Here is a 14,270-nt window from a genome sequence, read left to right as displayed (position 1 = left end):
CTACCTAGGCCCACTTCCCTGCCCTATCGCCACAACCATACCTAACCTGCACATCCTTGGACACTAAGGGGCAATTCAGAATGGCCATTCCGCCTAACCTCCACATCTTTGGACAGTGCGAGGAAACCAAAACAACCCGGAGGAAAGCCACGCAGCCACAGGGAGAACATGCAAATTTCGCACAGTCACCCAAGGCCGGAATCAAAACCAGGTCCCTGGCATTGTGAGGCAGCAGTGCTAACCAGTGTTCCACCATGCCGCTCATGTGAGAAGAAAATCTACCATCCTTACCTGGTCTGATCTACAGGTGACTCCGTACCCATAGTAACGTTTCATAGATTTCATAGAATTTACAGCGCAGAAGGAGGTCATTTGGCCCTTCAAGTCTGCACTGGCTCTTTAAGAGCACCCTACCCAAGCCCACACCTCCACCCTATCCCCATAACCCAGTAACCCCAATGTTGGACACAAAGGGCAATTTATCATGTCCAATCCACCTAACCCACACATCATTGGACTGTGGAAGGAAACCGGAGCACCCGGAGGAAACCAACGCAGACAAGGGGAGAACATGCCGACTCCGCACAGACAGTGACCCAAGCCGGGAATCGAACCTGGAACCCTGGAGCTGTGAAGCAATTGTGCTAACCACTATGCTACCGTGCTGCCCTATGTGGTTGATTCTTAACTGCCTTCCGAAATGGCCAATCAAGCCACTTCTGTTCAAGGGCATTTAGGGATGTGGTCAGCGATGGCCACATCCCAAGAAAGAATAAAGACAAAAAACCTTTGTCAAATTGGACTTCCTGGAGTGGATTCAGCCTAGCAAATATTTATCATCAAAATGATAAGTAAAAAAACAAGGATAGCTACAAAGTTCCTCCCATGTCTATGGTCGCTGCTGATCCACAAGTGGCCTTCCATCCTGCTGTTCAGCCCCTTCCCATGGCAGGTTGATAGAAAAAGTGAAGTCGTATGGGGTTCAGGGTGTACTAGCTAGATGGATAAAGAACTGGCTGGGCAACAGGAGACAGAGAGTAGTGGTGGAAGGGAGTGTCTCAAAATGGAGAAAGGTGACTAGTGGTGTTCCACAGGGATCCGTGCTCGGACCACTGTTGTTTGTGATATACATAAATGATCTGGACGAAGGTATAAATGGTCTGATGAGCAAGTTTGCAGATGATACTAAGATTGGTGGAGTTGCAGATAGCTAGGCGGACTGTCAGAGAATACAGCAAAATATAGATTGGAGAGTTGGGCAGAGAAATGGCAGATGGAGTTCAATCCAGGCAAATACGAGGTGATGCATTTTGGAAGATCTAACGCAAGAGCAGACTATATGGTCAATGGAAGAGTCCTGGGGAAAATTGATGCCCAGAGAGATCTGGGAGTTCAGGTCCATTGTACCCTGAAGGTGGCAACGCAGGTTGATAGAGTGGTCAAGAAGGCATACAGCATGCTGGCCTTCATCAGACGGGGTATTGAGTACGGCAGGTCATGTTACAGTTGTATCGAACTTTGGTTAGGCCACATTTGGAATACTGCGTGCAGTTCTGGTCGTCACATTACCAGAAGGATGTGGATGCTTTAGAGAGGGTGCAGAGGAGGTTCACCAGGATGTTGCCTGGTATGGAGGGTGCTAGCTATGAAGAAAGGTTGAGTAGATTAGGATTGTTTTCGTTGGAAAGACGGAGGTTGAGGGGAGACCTGATTGAGGTATACAAAATTATGAGAGGTGTGGACAGGGTGGATAGCAACAAGCTTTTTCCAAGAGTGGGGGTGTCAGTTACAAGGGGTCACGATTTCCAAGTGAGAGGGGGAAAGTTTAAGGGAGATGTGCGTGGAAGGTTTTTTACGCAGAGGGTGGTGGGTGCCAGGAATGCTTTGCCAGCGGAGGTGGTAGAGGCGGGTACGATAGCATAATTTAAGATGCACCTGGACAGATATATGAATGGGTGGGGAACAGAGGGAAGTAGACCTTGGTAAATAGGCGACAGGTTTAGATAAAGGATCTGGATCGGCGCAGGCTGGGAGGGCCAAAGGGCCTGTTCCTGTGCTGTAATTGTCTTTGTTCTTTGTTCTTTCCCAGGACTAATAAGTGCTGCAGCTGAGACAGGCAGTGGGAAATAAATCAGCCATATTGACAGCTTGAAAAAATTATTTTAAAGAGACCTGAAAGCAGCATGTGCGACTTGGGCCTCCTGTTAGGGCACACTGTTCGTTATACATCCCCCAAAAATGATTCACAACACATTTCCTCCCTTTGTATTTTATAAAGAAAGAATTACACCTCCAAAAAGACAAATAACGTAATTCTGACAGGCTGAACGTTTCTCTTTACGTGTTTGCTTGTACATAATTTACTTGTTCGATTTTCTTTTCATCCTTTAAACCTGTTCAATCCTAAAATTCATCAGATGACATCTCAGCATAAAATATTGCTTTGTTGAATGATTAGACAGGTCATGACACCGCAATGTTACTGGAAATTGCAGTTTTAAAATCTAAATTATATTGAAACTAAATTTATAAAAACTCTGGGTTTGGCAAGAATCCATCCCTGACAGTAATTCACCAACACCAATGATCCATTTTCATTGATTTTGTGGGTGGGTTGTATCTCTGTTAACTTCATTTAGTTTGTCATTATTCTTTCTCTTTGTTTTGATGTAAGCTGACCACAAGGCTTCATTATAATTAAAATTCTCGGTTAGCCAGGACTTTCCCTTTGAGGCCCAGTGGCAGATGTAGCTGTTTATGACAATGGTTCTACTTTTCAAACGTACTTTACTAATCCATCTTTCCTTTTACATTATTCACAGTTCTATGAAAGGGAAGTTTCACAAATAATTCTACAGCTATCAAACTATTGAGCTGATTACCAGGAACAACACCCAGGGGAAATAACTGAATCATTAACTGAAGAAATGCAATTTTAGATGCTATCGTTTGTAAAACAGAAAAATGTTGTGGTTCAGCTCCAGTCTTTTCAGAAACATCCTTTTCATTAAACAACACATCTGAGGAAGATATCATTCTGAAAAATTAAATGGAAGCAAAAAACTGAGGAGCCGCATGCCACTGTTTATTTAATGCGCACTTTCTTCTTACAAACTAAAGTTAATCCTTACGTTACAACAATAAACACAAACTAAAGTTTCTGACCAAACACAAGAGATTTGCTTACCTCTCCAAACAACAGAGTAAAATGGAGGATCTTATCCATGCCTCTGATACCCTATCCAGATCCCTCACAGAGTGTTTATTCATTGTTGACATTTGTTTATTGCAGAGTTGCTTTTAATATTGCGTCAGTGAATCACATTGCCCACCCAGTGTTTCTGCTTACAGGGTTTGATTCCATTACATTGAATTTTCTTTTTTCAAAATCACTCTGTAAAATGTTTTGCGATCATCAAACGAGTGAAAGCGTTAGACATACGGTTTGATCAAAATCACTGCACGAAACCATTTGCACAGTTCTCTCTATCTTCTTTAAAATAGTTACTCCAAGGGCAGCACGGTGGCCTAGTGGTTAGCACAACCGCCCCACGGCGCTGAGGTCCCAGGTTCAATCCCGGCTCTGGGTCACTGTCCGTGTGGAGTTTGCACATTCTCCCCGTGTCTGCGTGGGTTTCGCCCCCACAACCCAAAAATGTGCAGAGTAGGAGGATTGGCCACGCTAAATTGCCCCTTAATTGGAAAAAATAATTGGGTAATCTAAATTTATATTAAAAAAAATAGTTACTCCTTTGCCTATTTTTTTTCTGCTTCTTCGTTATGACACGTGCCTCCATTGTGTATTTTGCTCCCAAGCCTACAGCAATGTACCAAGCACAGGAGGCTGTGAAAAGGTACACTAGAGCCATATTAGATAGTTGGAGCTCAAAATCTCTTTTTTTTCCCATTTGGGAAACAGCTAGTCCACTTTTAACCGTCATAACCGATGGTGGTGATTGGAAGGGAGCATGAGGGGAGGAAACGGGGTCAAACGTTATTTACTGGAGGCAGGGGAGGGGCAGAATATGAAGGCTATCTTGCAAAAGATGTTCTTTAGTTTGCTGTACACCAGGTTATTATCTCGGTTAGCTTGGACTTTTTTGTTTGAAGCCCAACAGGAAATATACCAGTTTATCTGTGGTAAAAACAATTTAAGGTGAATAAATGTTACCATATCTTTCCTGCTACTTTAATCAGAGTTCTCTGACATCAGGCACTCACAAAAAGGGGCCATTGTCTGAATACGTACCCATTTTAGAACATAGAACAGAAGATTACAGCGCAGTACAGGCCCTTTGGCCCTCGAAATTGCGCCAACCTGTGAAACCAACCTAAAGCCCATCTACACTATTCCCTTATCATCCATATGTTTATCCAATGACCATTTGAATGCACTTAGTGTTGGCGAGTCTATTACTGTTGCAGGCAGGGCATTCCACGCCCTTACTACTCTCTGAGTAAAGAACTCCTCAATTTAAAGCCATGTCCCCTCGTGCTAGCCATCACCATCTGAGGAAAAAGGCTCTCACTGTCCACCCTCTCTAATCCTCTGTCATCTTGTATGCCTCAATTAAGTCACCTCTTAACCTTCTTCTCTCTAACAAAAACAGCCTCAAGTCCCTCAACCTTCCCTCATAAGATCTTCCCTCCATATCAGGCAACATTCTGGAAAATCTCCTCTGAACCCTTTCCAATGCTTCCACATGGAACATAGAACATAGAACATAGAAAACTACAGCATAGAACAGGCCCTTCGGCCCACGATGTTGTGCCGAACCTTTGTCCAAGATTAATGATAGATTATCATAGAATTTACAGTACAGAAGGAGGCCACTCGGCCCATAGAGTCTGCACCGGCTCTTGGAAAGAGCACCCTACCCGAGGTCAACACCTCCACCCTATCCCCATAACCCAGTAACCCCACCCAACACTAAGGGGAATTTTGGACACTAAGGGCAATTTATCATGGCCAATCCACCTAACCTGCACATCTTTGGACTGTGGGAAGAAACCGGAGCACCCGGAATAAACCCAAGCGCACACGGGGAGGATGTGCAGACTCCACACAGACAGTAACCCAAGCCGGAATCGAACCTGGGACCCTGGAGCTGTGAAACAATTGTGCTATCCACAATGCTACCGTGCTGCCCTTAAGAACAAATTAATCTACACTCCATTATTCTACCATAATCCATGTACCTATCCAATAGTCGCTTGAAGGTCCCTAACGTTTCCGACTCAACTACTTCCACAGGCAGTGCATTCCATGGCCCCACTACTCTCTGGGTAAAGAACCTACCTCTGACATCCCCCCTATATCTTCCACAATTCACCTTAAATTTATGTCCCCTTGTAATGGTTTGTTCCACCCGCGGAAAAAGTCTCTGACTGTCTGCTCTATCTATTCCCCTGATCATCTTATAAACCTCTATCAAGTTGCCCCTCATCTTTCTCCGTTCTAATGAGAAAAGGCCTAGTACCCTCAACCTTTCCTCGTAAGACCTACTCTCCATTCCAGGCAACATTCTGGTAAATCTCCTTTGAACCTTTGTCTGCAAATTTACTGATCCACCCTTCAACTCCCTCATCCAAGTCATTAATGAAAATCACAAACAGCAGAGGACCCAGATCTGATCCCTGCGGTACGCCACTGGTAACTGGGCTCCAGGCTGAATATTTGTCATCCACCACCACTCTCTGACTTCTATTGTTTAGCCAGTTCGTTATCCAACTGGCCAAATTTCTCACTATCCCATGCCTCCTTACTTTCTGCATAAGCCTACCATGGGGAACCTTATCAAATGCCTTACTAAAATCCATATACACTACATCCACTGCTTTACCTTTATCCACATGCTTGGTCACCTCCTCAAATAATTCAATAAGACTTGTCAGGCAAGATCTACCCCTCACAAATCCATGCTGACTATCCCTAATCAAGCAGTGTCTTTCCAGATGCTCAGCAATTCTATCCCTCAGTACCCTTTCCATTACTTTGCCTACCACCGAAGTAAGACTAACTGGCCTGTAATTCCCAGGGTTATCCCTATTCCCTTTTTTGAACAGGGGCACGATGTTCGCCACTCTCCAATCCCCTGGTACTACCCCTGTTGACAGTGTGGACGAAAAGATCATTGCCAACAGTTCTACAATTTCATTTCTTGCTTCCCATAGAATCCTTGAATATATCTCATCAGGCCCGGGGGACTTGTCTATCCTCAGGTTTTTCAAAATGCCCAACACATCTTCCTTCCTAACAAGAATCTCCTCGAGCTTACCAGTCTGTTTCACACTGTCCTCTCCAACAATATGGCCCCTCTCGTTTGTAAATACTTAAGAAAAGTACTCGTTCAAGACCTCCCCTATCTCTTCAGACTCAATACACAATTTCCCGCTACTGTCCTTGATCGGACCTACCCTCGCTGTAGTCATTCTCATATTTCTTACATATGTGTAAAAGGCCTTGGGGTTTTCCTTGATCCTACCCGCCAAAGATTTTTCATGCTCTCTCTTAGCTCTCCTAATCCCTTTCTTCAGTCCCCTCCTGGCTCTTTTATATCCCTCCAGGGCCCTGTCTGAACCTTGTTTCCTCAGCATTACACAAGTCTCCTTCTTCCTCTTAACAAGACATTCAACCTCTCTTGTCAACCATGGTTGCCTCACTTAATCATCTCTTCCCTGACTGACAGGGACATACATATCAAAGACGCGTAGTACCTGTTCCTTGAACAAGTTCCACATTTCACTTGTGTCCTTCCCTGACAGCCTATGTTCCCAACTTATGCACTTCAATTCTTGTCTGACAGCATTATATTTACCCTTCCCCCAATTGTAAACCTTGCCCTGTTGCACACACCTATCCCTCTCCATTACTAAAGTGAAAGTCACAGAATTGTGGTCACTACCTCCAAAATGCTCCCCCACTAACAAATCTATCACTTGCCCTGGTTCATTATCAAGTACCAAATCCAATATGGCCTCCCCTCTGGTCGGACAATCTACGTACTGTGTTAGAAAAGCTTCCTGGACACACTGCACAAACACCACCCCATCCAAACTATTTGATCTAAAGAGTTTCCACTCAATGTTTGGGAAGTTGAAGTCACCCATGACTACTATCCTGTGACTTCTGCACCTTTCCAAAATCTGTTTCCCAATCTGTTCCTCCACATCTCTGCTGCTATTGGGGGGCCTATAGAAAACTCCCAACAAGGTGATTGCTCCTTTCCTATTCCTGACTTCAACCCATACTACCTCAGTAGGCAGATCCTCCTCAAACTGCCTTTCTGCAGCTGTTATACTATCTCTAATTAACAATGCCACACCCCCACCTCTTTTACCATCCTCCTTAATCTTGTTGAAACATCTATAACCAGGGACCTCCAACAACCATTTCTGCCCCTCTTCTATCTAAGTTTCCGTGATGGCCACCACATCGTAGTTCCAAGTACCGATCCATGCCTTAAGTTCACCCATCTTATTTCTGATGCTTCTTGCGTTGAAGTATACACACTTCAACCCATCTCCTTGCCTGCAAGTACTCTCCTTTTTCAGTGTTACCTTCCCCACTGCGTCACTCCATGCTTTGGCGTCCTGAATATCGGCTTGCTTAGTTGCTGGACTACAAATCCGGTTCCCATTCCCCTGCCAAATTAGCTTAAACCCTCCTGAAGAGTACTAGAAAACCTCCCTCCCAGGATATTGGTGCCCCTCTGGTTCAGATGCAACACGTCCTGCTTGTACAGGTCCCACCTTCCCCAGAATGCGCTCCAATTATCCAAATACCTGAAGCCCTCCCTCCTACACCATTCCTGCAGCCACGTGTTCCACTGCACTCTCTCATTATTCCTAGCCTCGCTATCACGTGTCACCGGCAACACACCATACATGGCAACTCTGTCTGTCCTGGTTTTTAACTTCCAGCCTAACTCCCTAAACTTGTTTATTACCTCCACACCCCTGTGTCGTTGGTACCAATGTGCACCACGACTTCTTCCTATAATGTTTTAATTTACAAACAGAACATTGTTATGGTCTTGCTTGTTAAGGAACATACTTTTCATGAGATCACACATCTGAGGAATGGGTAACATTCTGATAATTGCAAAATCGGAAGGCCTATAAGTCAGTGTTCACTTAATGAAACTTATTGCCACTTATGGCTAATTTTTAGACTTTTATTTTACATTTACTGTAACGATTTTGTGGGCAAAGGGGCTGTATAAAGTGATTCGCATGTTCCTCACCTTTGTCCTCCCGTTCTGATCTATTTACATAAAGTTTGGCAGAGGCTAAACAACATGTAGTCGAGGGGGGAAGGAGTGAACAGCAAAACCTGATTTTAAAAATGCAGCAAAGGGAAATAGAAGAGTGACAAAGAAGAGCTCGCTAGCCGTACCTGGGAAGAGAGTCTGCCTGACTCAGGGGTGAAGCGCCATTAGAAAGTCAAAGCCAAAGATGGGAGGTATGAAAGGAGATAGGTAAGTCTATAAAATATATAGTGTTGGTACATTAAATATAATAAGATGTCTTATTAAAGTCATTAATAATAAACAAATAAGAACCAAATTAGAACTGATATTTGAGATCTTCCAGCTGTTGGTGCTGGTTGGTACCTCCAGTCCCGCTATTGGTGCAGCTCCATTGTTTCTACTGGAACATCGGAACTTCTGTACCAGTGCCTACTACAAGATTGGTCCATCTCTACATGCTTCTCCCATTGTAGAAGTCAGGGCTACTTAAAAAGGGCATTACCCTGCACTAGCTTCAGAGTGCTAACCTCTCTGAAGGAATACACCTTTGGGTTTTTGGTTCTAGACTCTGGACTCAATTGAAACAATAATGTCCTGCACCCATTTCATGGTAGCATAGTGGTTAGCACAATTACTTTGCAGCTCCAGGGTCCCGGGTTCGTTTCCCACCTTGGGTCACTGTCTGTGTAGAGTCTGCATGTTCTCCCCGTGTGTGCGTGGTTTCTTTTGGGTGCTCCGGTTTCCTCCCACAGTCCAAAGATATGCAGGTTAGGTGAATTGGCCAGGCTAAATTGCCCTTAGTGTTCAACATTGCCCTTAGTGTCGGGTGGGGTTACTGGATAGGGTGGATGTGGGCGAATTAAGTGTGGTGCTCTTTCCAAGAGCCGGTGCAGACTCGATGGGCGAATAGCCTCCTTCTGCACTGTAGGCGTGCAGAGGGGGGGGCCGACGGTGCGTTGGCCCCGGGCATCCATTGGATGGGGGCATCAATCAGAGGCTATTGCTCTCCCAATGTCACCCAGATGCCTAAATTTTTCCACCTGAATTTAACAAATTGTTTTGCTAAGGGGGGGGGGGCGTCACAATCAAATCCAGTGACTACCGACATTACCTTGTGTCAGGGTTAGGTGACTGCGCTCCCAGACTCCCCCGCGGTGGGGAAACCGCTCTATCCGCCGCGCGAGCGGGCGGCCCGGGACTGCGCATGTCCAAGGGAGGGGGAGCTCCTCACATGCAGGGAAAGGCCCCGCCCCCTGATCTGCGTGCTGAGATGTTGACCAATGAAAAAAGATTGAGGACCGGAGGGACTGTGGTTCTCCAGCCAATCAGAGCGCGGGCTTTATGTGAGTGATAATTGAGCTTTCTCACCGACGGAATCTTCCTCCTGTCTCCAACATCTGTGAGTAAAACACTTTCTTTTCTTCCCCTTTCCATTTCTTTTTTCATTCTGACCATCAATTGGTCACTTGCAGCAACTGAAGGGAAAGGAAGTGAATCCAGGGAGGGTTCAGACTCTGGAAAGCTTGGCCCAGGTCTCTCTCTTAAAAATATTGACATCCTTTGCTCCCTCAGTTTGACACATGGAATGAAATGAAAATTGCTTATTGTCAGGGGCTGTTTAGCACAGGGCTACATTGCTGACTTTGAAAGCAGACCAAGGCAAGCCAGCAGCACGATTCGATTCCTGTAACAGCCTCCCCAAACAGGCGCTGGAATGTGGCAAATGCGGAATGTGACAATAAGCGATTTTCATTTCATAAGTAGGCTTCAAATGAAGTTACTGTGAAAAGCCCCTAGTATTGACCAGGACACGGGGGTAACTCCCCTGCTCTTCTTCAAAATAGTGGCTGTGGGATCTTCAACATCCACCTAATAGGGACAGACAGAGCCTCAGTTTAACAACTTATTTGAAAGAAGGCTGTTCTGACAGTGCAGCACTCCCTCAGTTCTGAGTGTGATTAGGGATTCAGTCATTCACCCCAACTGCTGACACACCAGCGAGTTCACTCTGGGGAGAGGCTGTTCACCTGCTCTGTGTGTGGGAAGAGATTCTCTCAATTAACCAACCTGCTGACACACCAGAGAGTTCATTCCGGGAAGAGGCCGTTCACCTGCAGTGTGTGTGGGAGGGGATTCACTCAGCCATCCATCCTGCTGAGACATCAGTGAGTTCATACAGGTGAGAAGCCATTGACCTGCCCTCTGTGTGGTAAGGGATTCAGTCATTCATCCCAACTGCTGAGACACCAGCGAGTTCACACTGGGGAGAGACCATTCACTGCTCTCTGCACACAGCAGTTTAGAGCATCATCTACACTGAAATGTAAATCACTTATTGTCACAAGTAGGCTTCACTGAAGTTACTGTGAAAAGCCCCTAGTTGCCACATTCCGGCGCCTGTTCAGGGGGCTGGTACGGGAAGTTATATTCAAAATGTTTTCCTTTCTCATAATATTTCTCAGTATATTAGGCCTTATACTTGAGTCTTTGGGGCATACAATCAAGATTTGCCCCGGGCATCACCAGACCTCTGCACGCCACTGACTGTAAATTCTATGAATTCCTGTATTCCTTTTTTACTGGATGAATGCAGGGTGGGGGGGCATTGCGAACCCTTTTTCTATGTTTTGAGTGTGTGGAATATAAACCAGCCCTCTGATTTTACCCTATCATGAGTTTGCTGTCAGGTTATTAATAAGGGTTTGGATCATTCCAAAAGGGAAAAGTTTATGGGCCTGAATTTCACGGCTGCTGGGTGAGCACGGTCGGCAGGCTCAGGGAGGATGTGGAATCTGCTCTCCTGCGATATTGTGTACCAAACGCAGTATCTTGCTGGGTGGCCAGTAAAAGCCTGTCCAGCATGAATCGCGTCTTCTTGTTAGGCTGACAGGCCGGGTGATGGTGGGAGCTACTTGGGCGCCGGGTGCAAAGGGGAGCCAGCGGGAAATTTAGAATATGCAGAGGCAGCTCCTTGAAGGCGGCCAGGAGTTGCGGAGGAGGTTGAGGGAGTTGTCAGATGGACTCAAATAACTGTCTTGTTGTGCTGTCATGGCCTTAGCACCCGGTGGGCACAGAAGTTGGGCAGGCAAGCCTGGTGGGCACTCATAGAATATAGAACATAGAACAGTACAGCACAGAACAGGCCCTTCGGCCCTCAATGTTGTGCCGAGCCATGATCACCCTACTCAAATCCACGTATCCACCCTATACCCGTAACCCAACAACTCCCCCCTTAACCTTACTTTTTAGGACACTACGGGCAATTTCGCATGGCCAATCCACCTAACCCGCACATCTTTGGACTGTGGGAGGAAACCGGAGCACCCGGAGGAAACCCACGCACACACGGGGAGGACGTGCAGACTCCGTACAGACAGTGACCCAGCCGGGAATCGAACCTGGGACCCTGGAGCTGTGAAGAACTTATGCTAACCACCATGCTACCGTGCTGCCCAATGCCCCCTGTTTATCAGCTGAGTCCCTAGGCATACTGGTCAAGGTTATTGCCAGATGTGACGTTCTGATGCCAAGAGTTAGCAAAAGGAGGCCACCGCATCTAATAAAGAAGGCCTGGGCAGAGATGGTCACCCAAGTCAGCAGGCACAACGTGGTCCTTCAATGCGCCGGCCCCGAAGCAACATAGCAGAGGACTACAGGGGCCGGTATGTAGGAAACGAGGCCCCCAGCCAGAGAGGCCGGCCCACCGATTGGTGGGCCCCGATCGCGGGCCAGGCCACATCGGAGTCCCCCCCCCCCCAGGGATCGGACCACCCAACAAGCCGCCCTCCGACCCTACCACACCAAGGTCCTGCTGGCTGAGAACAGGTTTAGACGGCGCCAGCGGGATTCGGGCATTTTTAACGACGGCCGCTCGGCCCATCCAGGATGGGCGGGCCGGCTGCGTAGAGCGGCCCACGACCGACGCCGCGCCAACTACGCTGGTGCCAATGGCGCCAATTCTCTGCTCTGCAGAGAATCGCGTGCCGGCGTCGGGGCGGCGTGGCGCGATCCGTACCAGTCGCGGGGATTCTCCGACCCGGCCCCGGTCTGAGAGAATCCCGCCCCCTGATTTTGAGGAGATTCTGGATAGCCCAGTCTCCTCAGAAAGAAGTTATCACTATCCAATGGCCTCCTCTCTGCAAAGCGGCTTGCCTCACAAAATATTTAACAGGTAAAATTTTAACAAAAAGTAAAACTGAAATTTCTCTTTGGTAATTTTCATGTTCCAAGATCTTGGTCTAAATCTGCAGATGGATTCCATATTCACCAACTGACAGACATCGACATCATCGTCGGAGGGCTGCCAAGGTTTAGGGTAGGTCAAACTTTGTCGTCCAGCGCTCATCCCAGAAATTCCAATTCACGGCTGATATCTGGCCACCCCAACAGTCTCCAGCCAAAGGCATGTTGGGAAAGTGTAGAGAGGCCTCAGATTTAAGGAACCCTTTTGTTTGCATTTTTAGATGTGAGAAATTGTACACTTGTGAAGGATCCCGTCTGGAACACAAACTCACCTTCCTATCTCAATTGCTAACTCAACTGCTGCTTATATCCAGTACATTCCCATTCCTATCTGATGAAAAATAGAACTCTGACAGGTTTATGGTGAGTCATTATGAATATAAAGATCTGTTTACAGTTTAAACATCTGTCAAGTGGGATTAATGGCATGGAACCAAAATGTTTTGACAATATATGACACATATAATTGCTTAAAGGGGATTTTTTACACACTTCCCCTTTCCCAATATTGTGGCTGCAACAGTTCCTTTTATCATTCGGCACTTAGAATTTTATATATTTTTACAAAGCCAAGGCTGCAGGTTATCTTTCCGGCTTAAACTGTTTGGTTGAGCATGATTATGAGAAACACAGTTTTAATTTTCCTTCTCATTTTTTAAAGACTCGCATATTCTGGCGCTCACGGTAAACATTGACCAGTTTCAGAGTACAACCATAGAACATGGAACGGACAGTGTAGAAGGAGGCCATTCGGCCCATCGAGTCTGCACCGACCCACTTAAGCCCTCACTTCTTCCCTATCCCCGTAACCCAATAACCTTTCTTAACCTTTTTGGACACTATGGGGCAATTTATCATGGCCAATCCACCTAACCTGCACGTCTTTGGACTGTGGGAGGAAACAGGAGCACCCAGAGGAAACCCACGCAGACAAAGGGAGAACGTGCAGACTGCACACAGACAGTGACCCAGCGGGGAATTGAATCTGTGACCCTGGCGCTGTGAAGCCACAGTGCTATCCACTTGTGCTACCGTGCTGCCCAAAGAGTACCGAAAGCCCTGTCAGGGCAGCACAGTAGCACAGTGGTCAACTAAATCGCTGGCTTTGAAAGCAGACCAAGGCAGGCCAGCAGCACGGTTCAATTCCCGTACCAGGCTCCCCGAACAGGTGCCGGAATGTGGCGACTAGGGGCTTTTCACAGTAACTTCATTTGAAGCCTACTTGTGACAATAAGCGATTTTCATTTCATTTCATTTCTGCACTGTATGTTCTGTCAAGGTCATTGTGTGCATTTCAATATCAGCTTTTTACATTTGTTGGATCGTATTCCTTCTTGAGTTTCTTAACATGTTTGAAAAATCACTTTCCGCAATCGATCTTATAACAATTTTTCAGTGCTTCGTACAATTTTTTCCTTTCCTTAAGAAAGCTGGATGATCTTTGTAGCATAACCTTAAACACATCAAAAATGTATTTTTTTTAAAAATAATTTTTATTGAGATTTTCACAAAATCTCAAAAACAAAAAATATCAACAAGAAAAAGTATTAACAACAAAAAAAAGAAAAACACAATAACCCCCAAAACCAAACCCCCACACCAAGTAACTACAAAAAGAAGAAATAGATAAGCACCCGGCATATTCAATAAACACATGTACACATTTCATCCCTCCCCCGAAACAAACCCCACCCCCCCAACCCGGGTTGCTGCTGCTGCCGGCCTATTTTCCTACCATTCTGCCAGGAAGTCAAGGAAAGGCTGCCACGCCTAAAG

General features: G+C 46.1%; 1 protein-coding gene across 2 annotated transcripts in view; it reads right to left on the bottom strand.

Annotated features, from left to right (window-relative positions):
• The window catches only part of LOC119972680 (collectin-10-like), an 86,179-nt gene extending 82,864 nt beyond the window's left edge, over positions 1 to 3,315 (bottom strand). For both annotated transcript variants that reach the window (XM_038809784.1, XM_038809785.1), the window contains exon 1: positions 3,188 to 3,315. In XM_038809784.1, coding sequence (XP_038665712.1) covers positions 3,188 to 3,279 — 92 coding nt within the window. In that variant the 5' untranslated portion in view covers positions 3,280 to 3,315. The remainder of the gene's footprint in view (positions 1 to 3,187) is intronic.
• Between the last annotated feature and the right edge of the window lie 10,955 nt (positions 3,316 to 14,270).

Source organism: Scyliorhinus canicula, chromosome 10, assembly GCF_902713615.1.
Source record: "Scyliorhinus canicula chromosome 10, sScyCan1.1, whole genome shotgun sequence".
NCBI classification, from domain to species: domain Eukaryota; kingdom Metazoa; phylum Chordata; class Chondrichthyes; order Carcharhiniformes; family Scyliorhinidae; genus Scyliorhinus; species Scyliorhinus canicula.
This window is presented reverse-complemented; position numbering and strand designations above follow the sequence as displayed.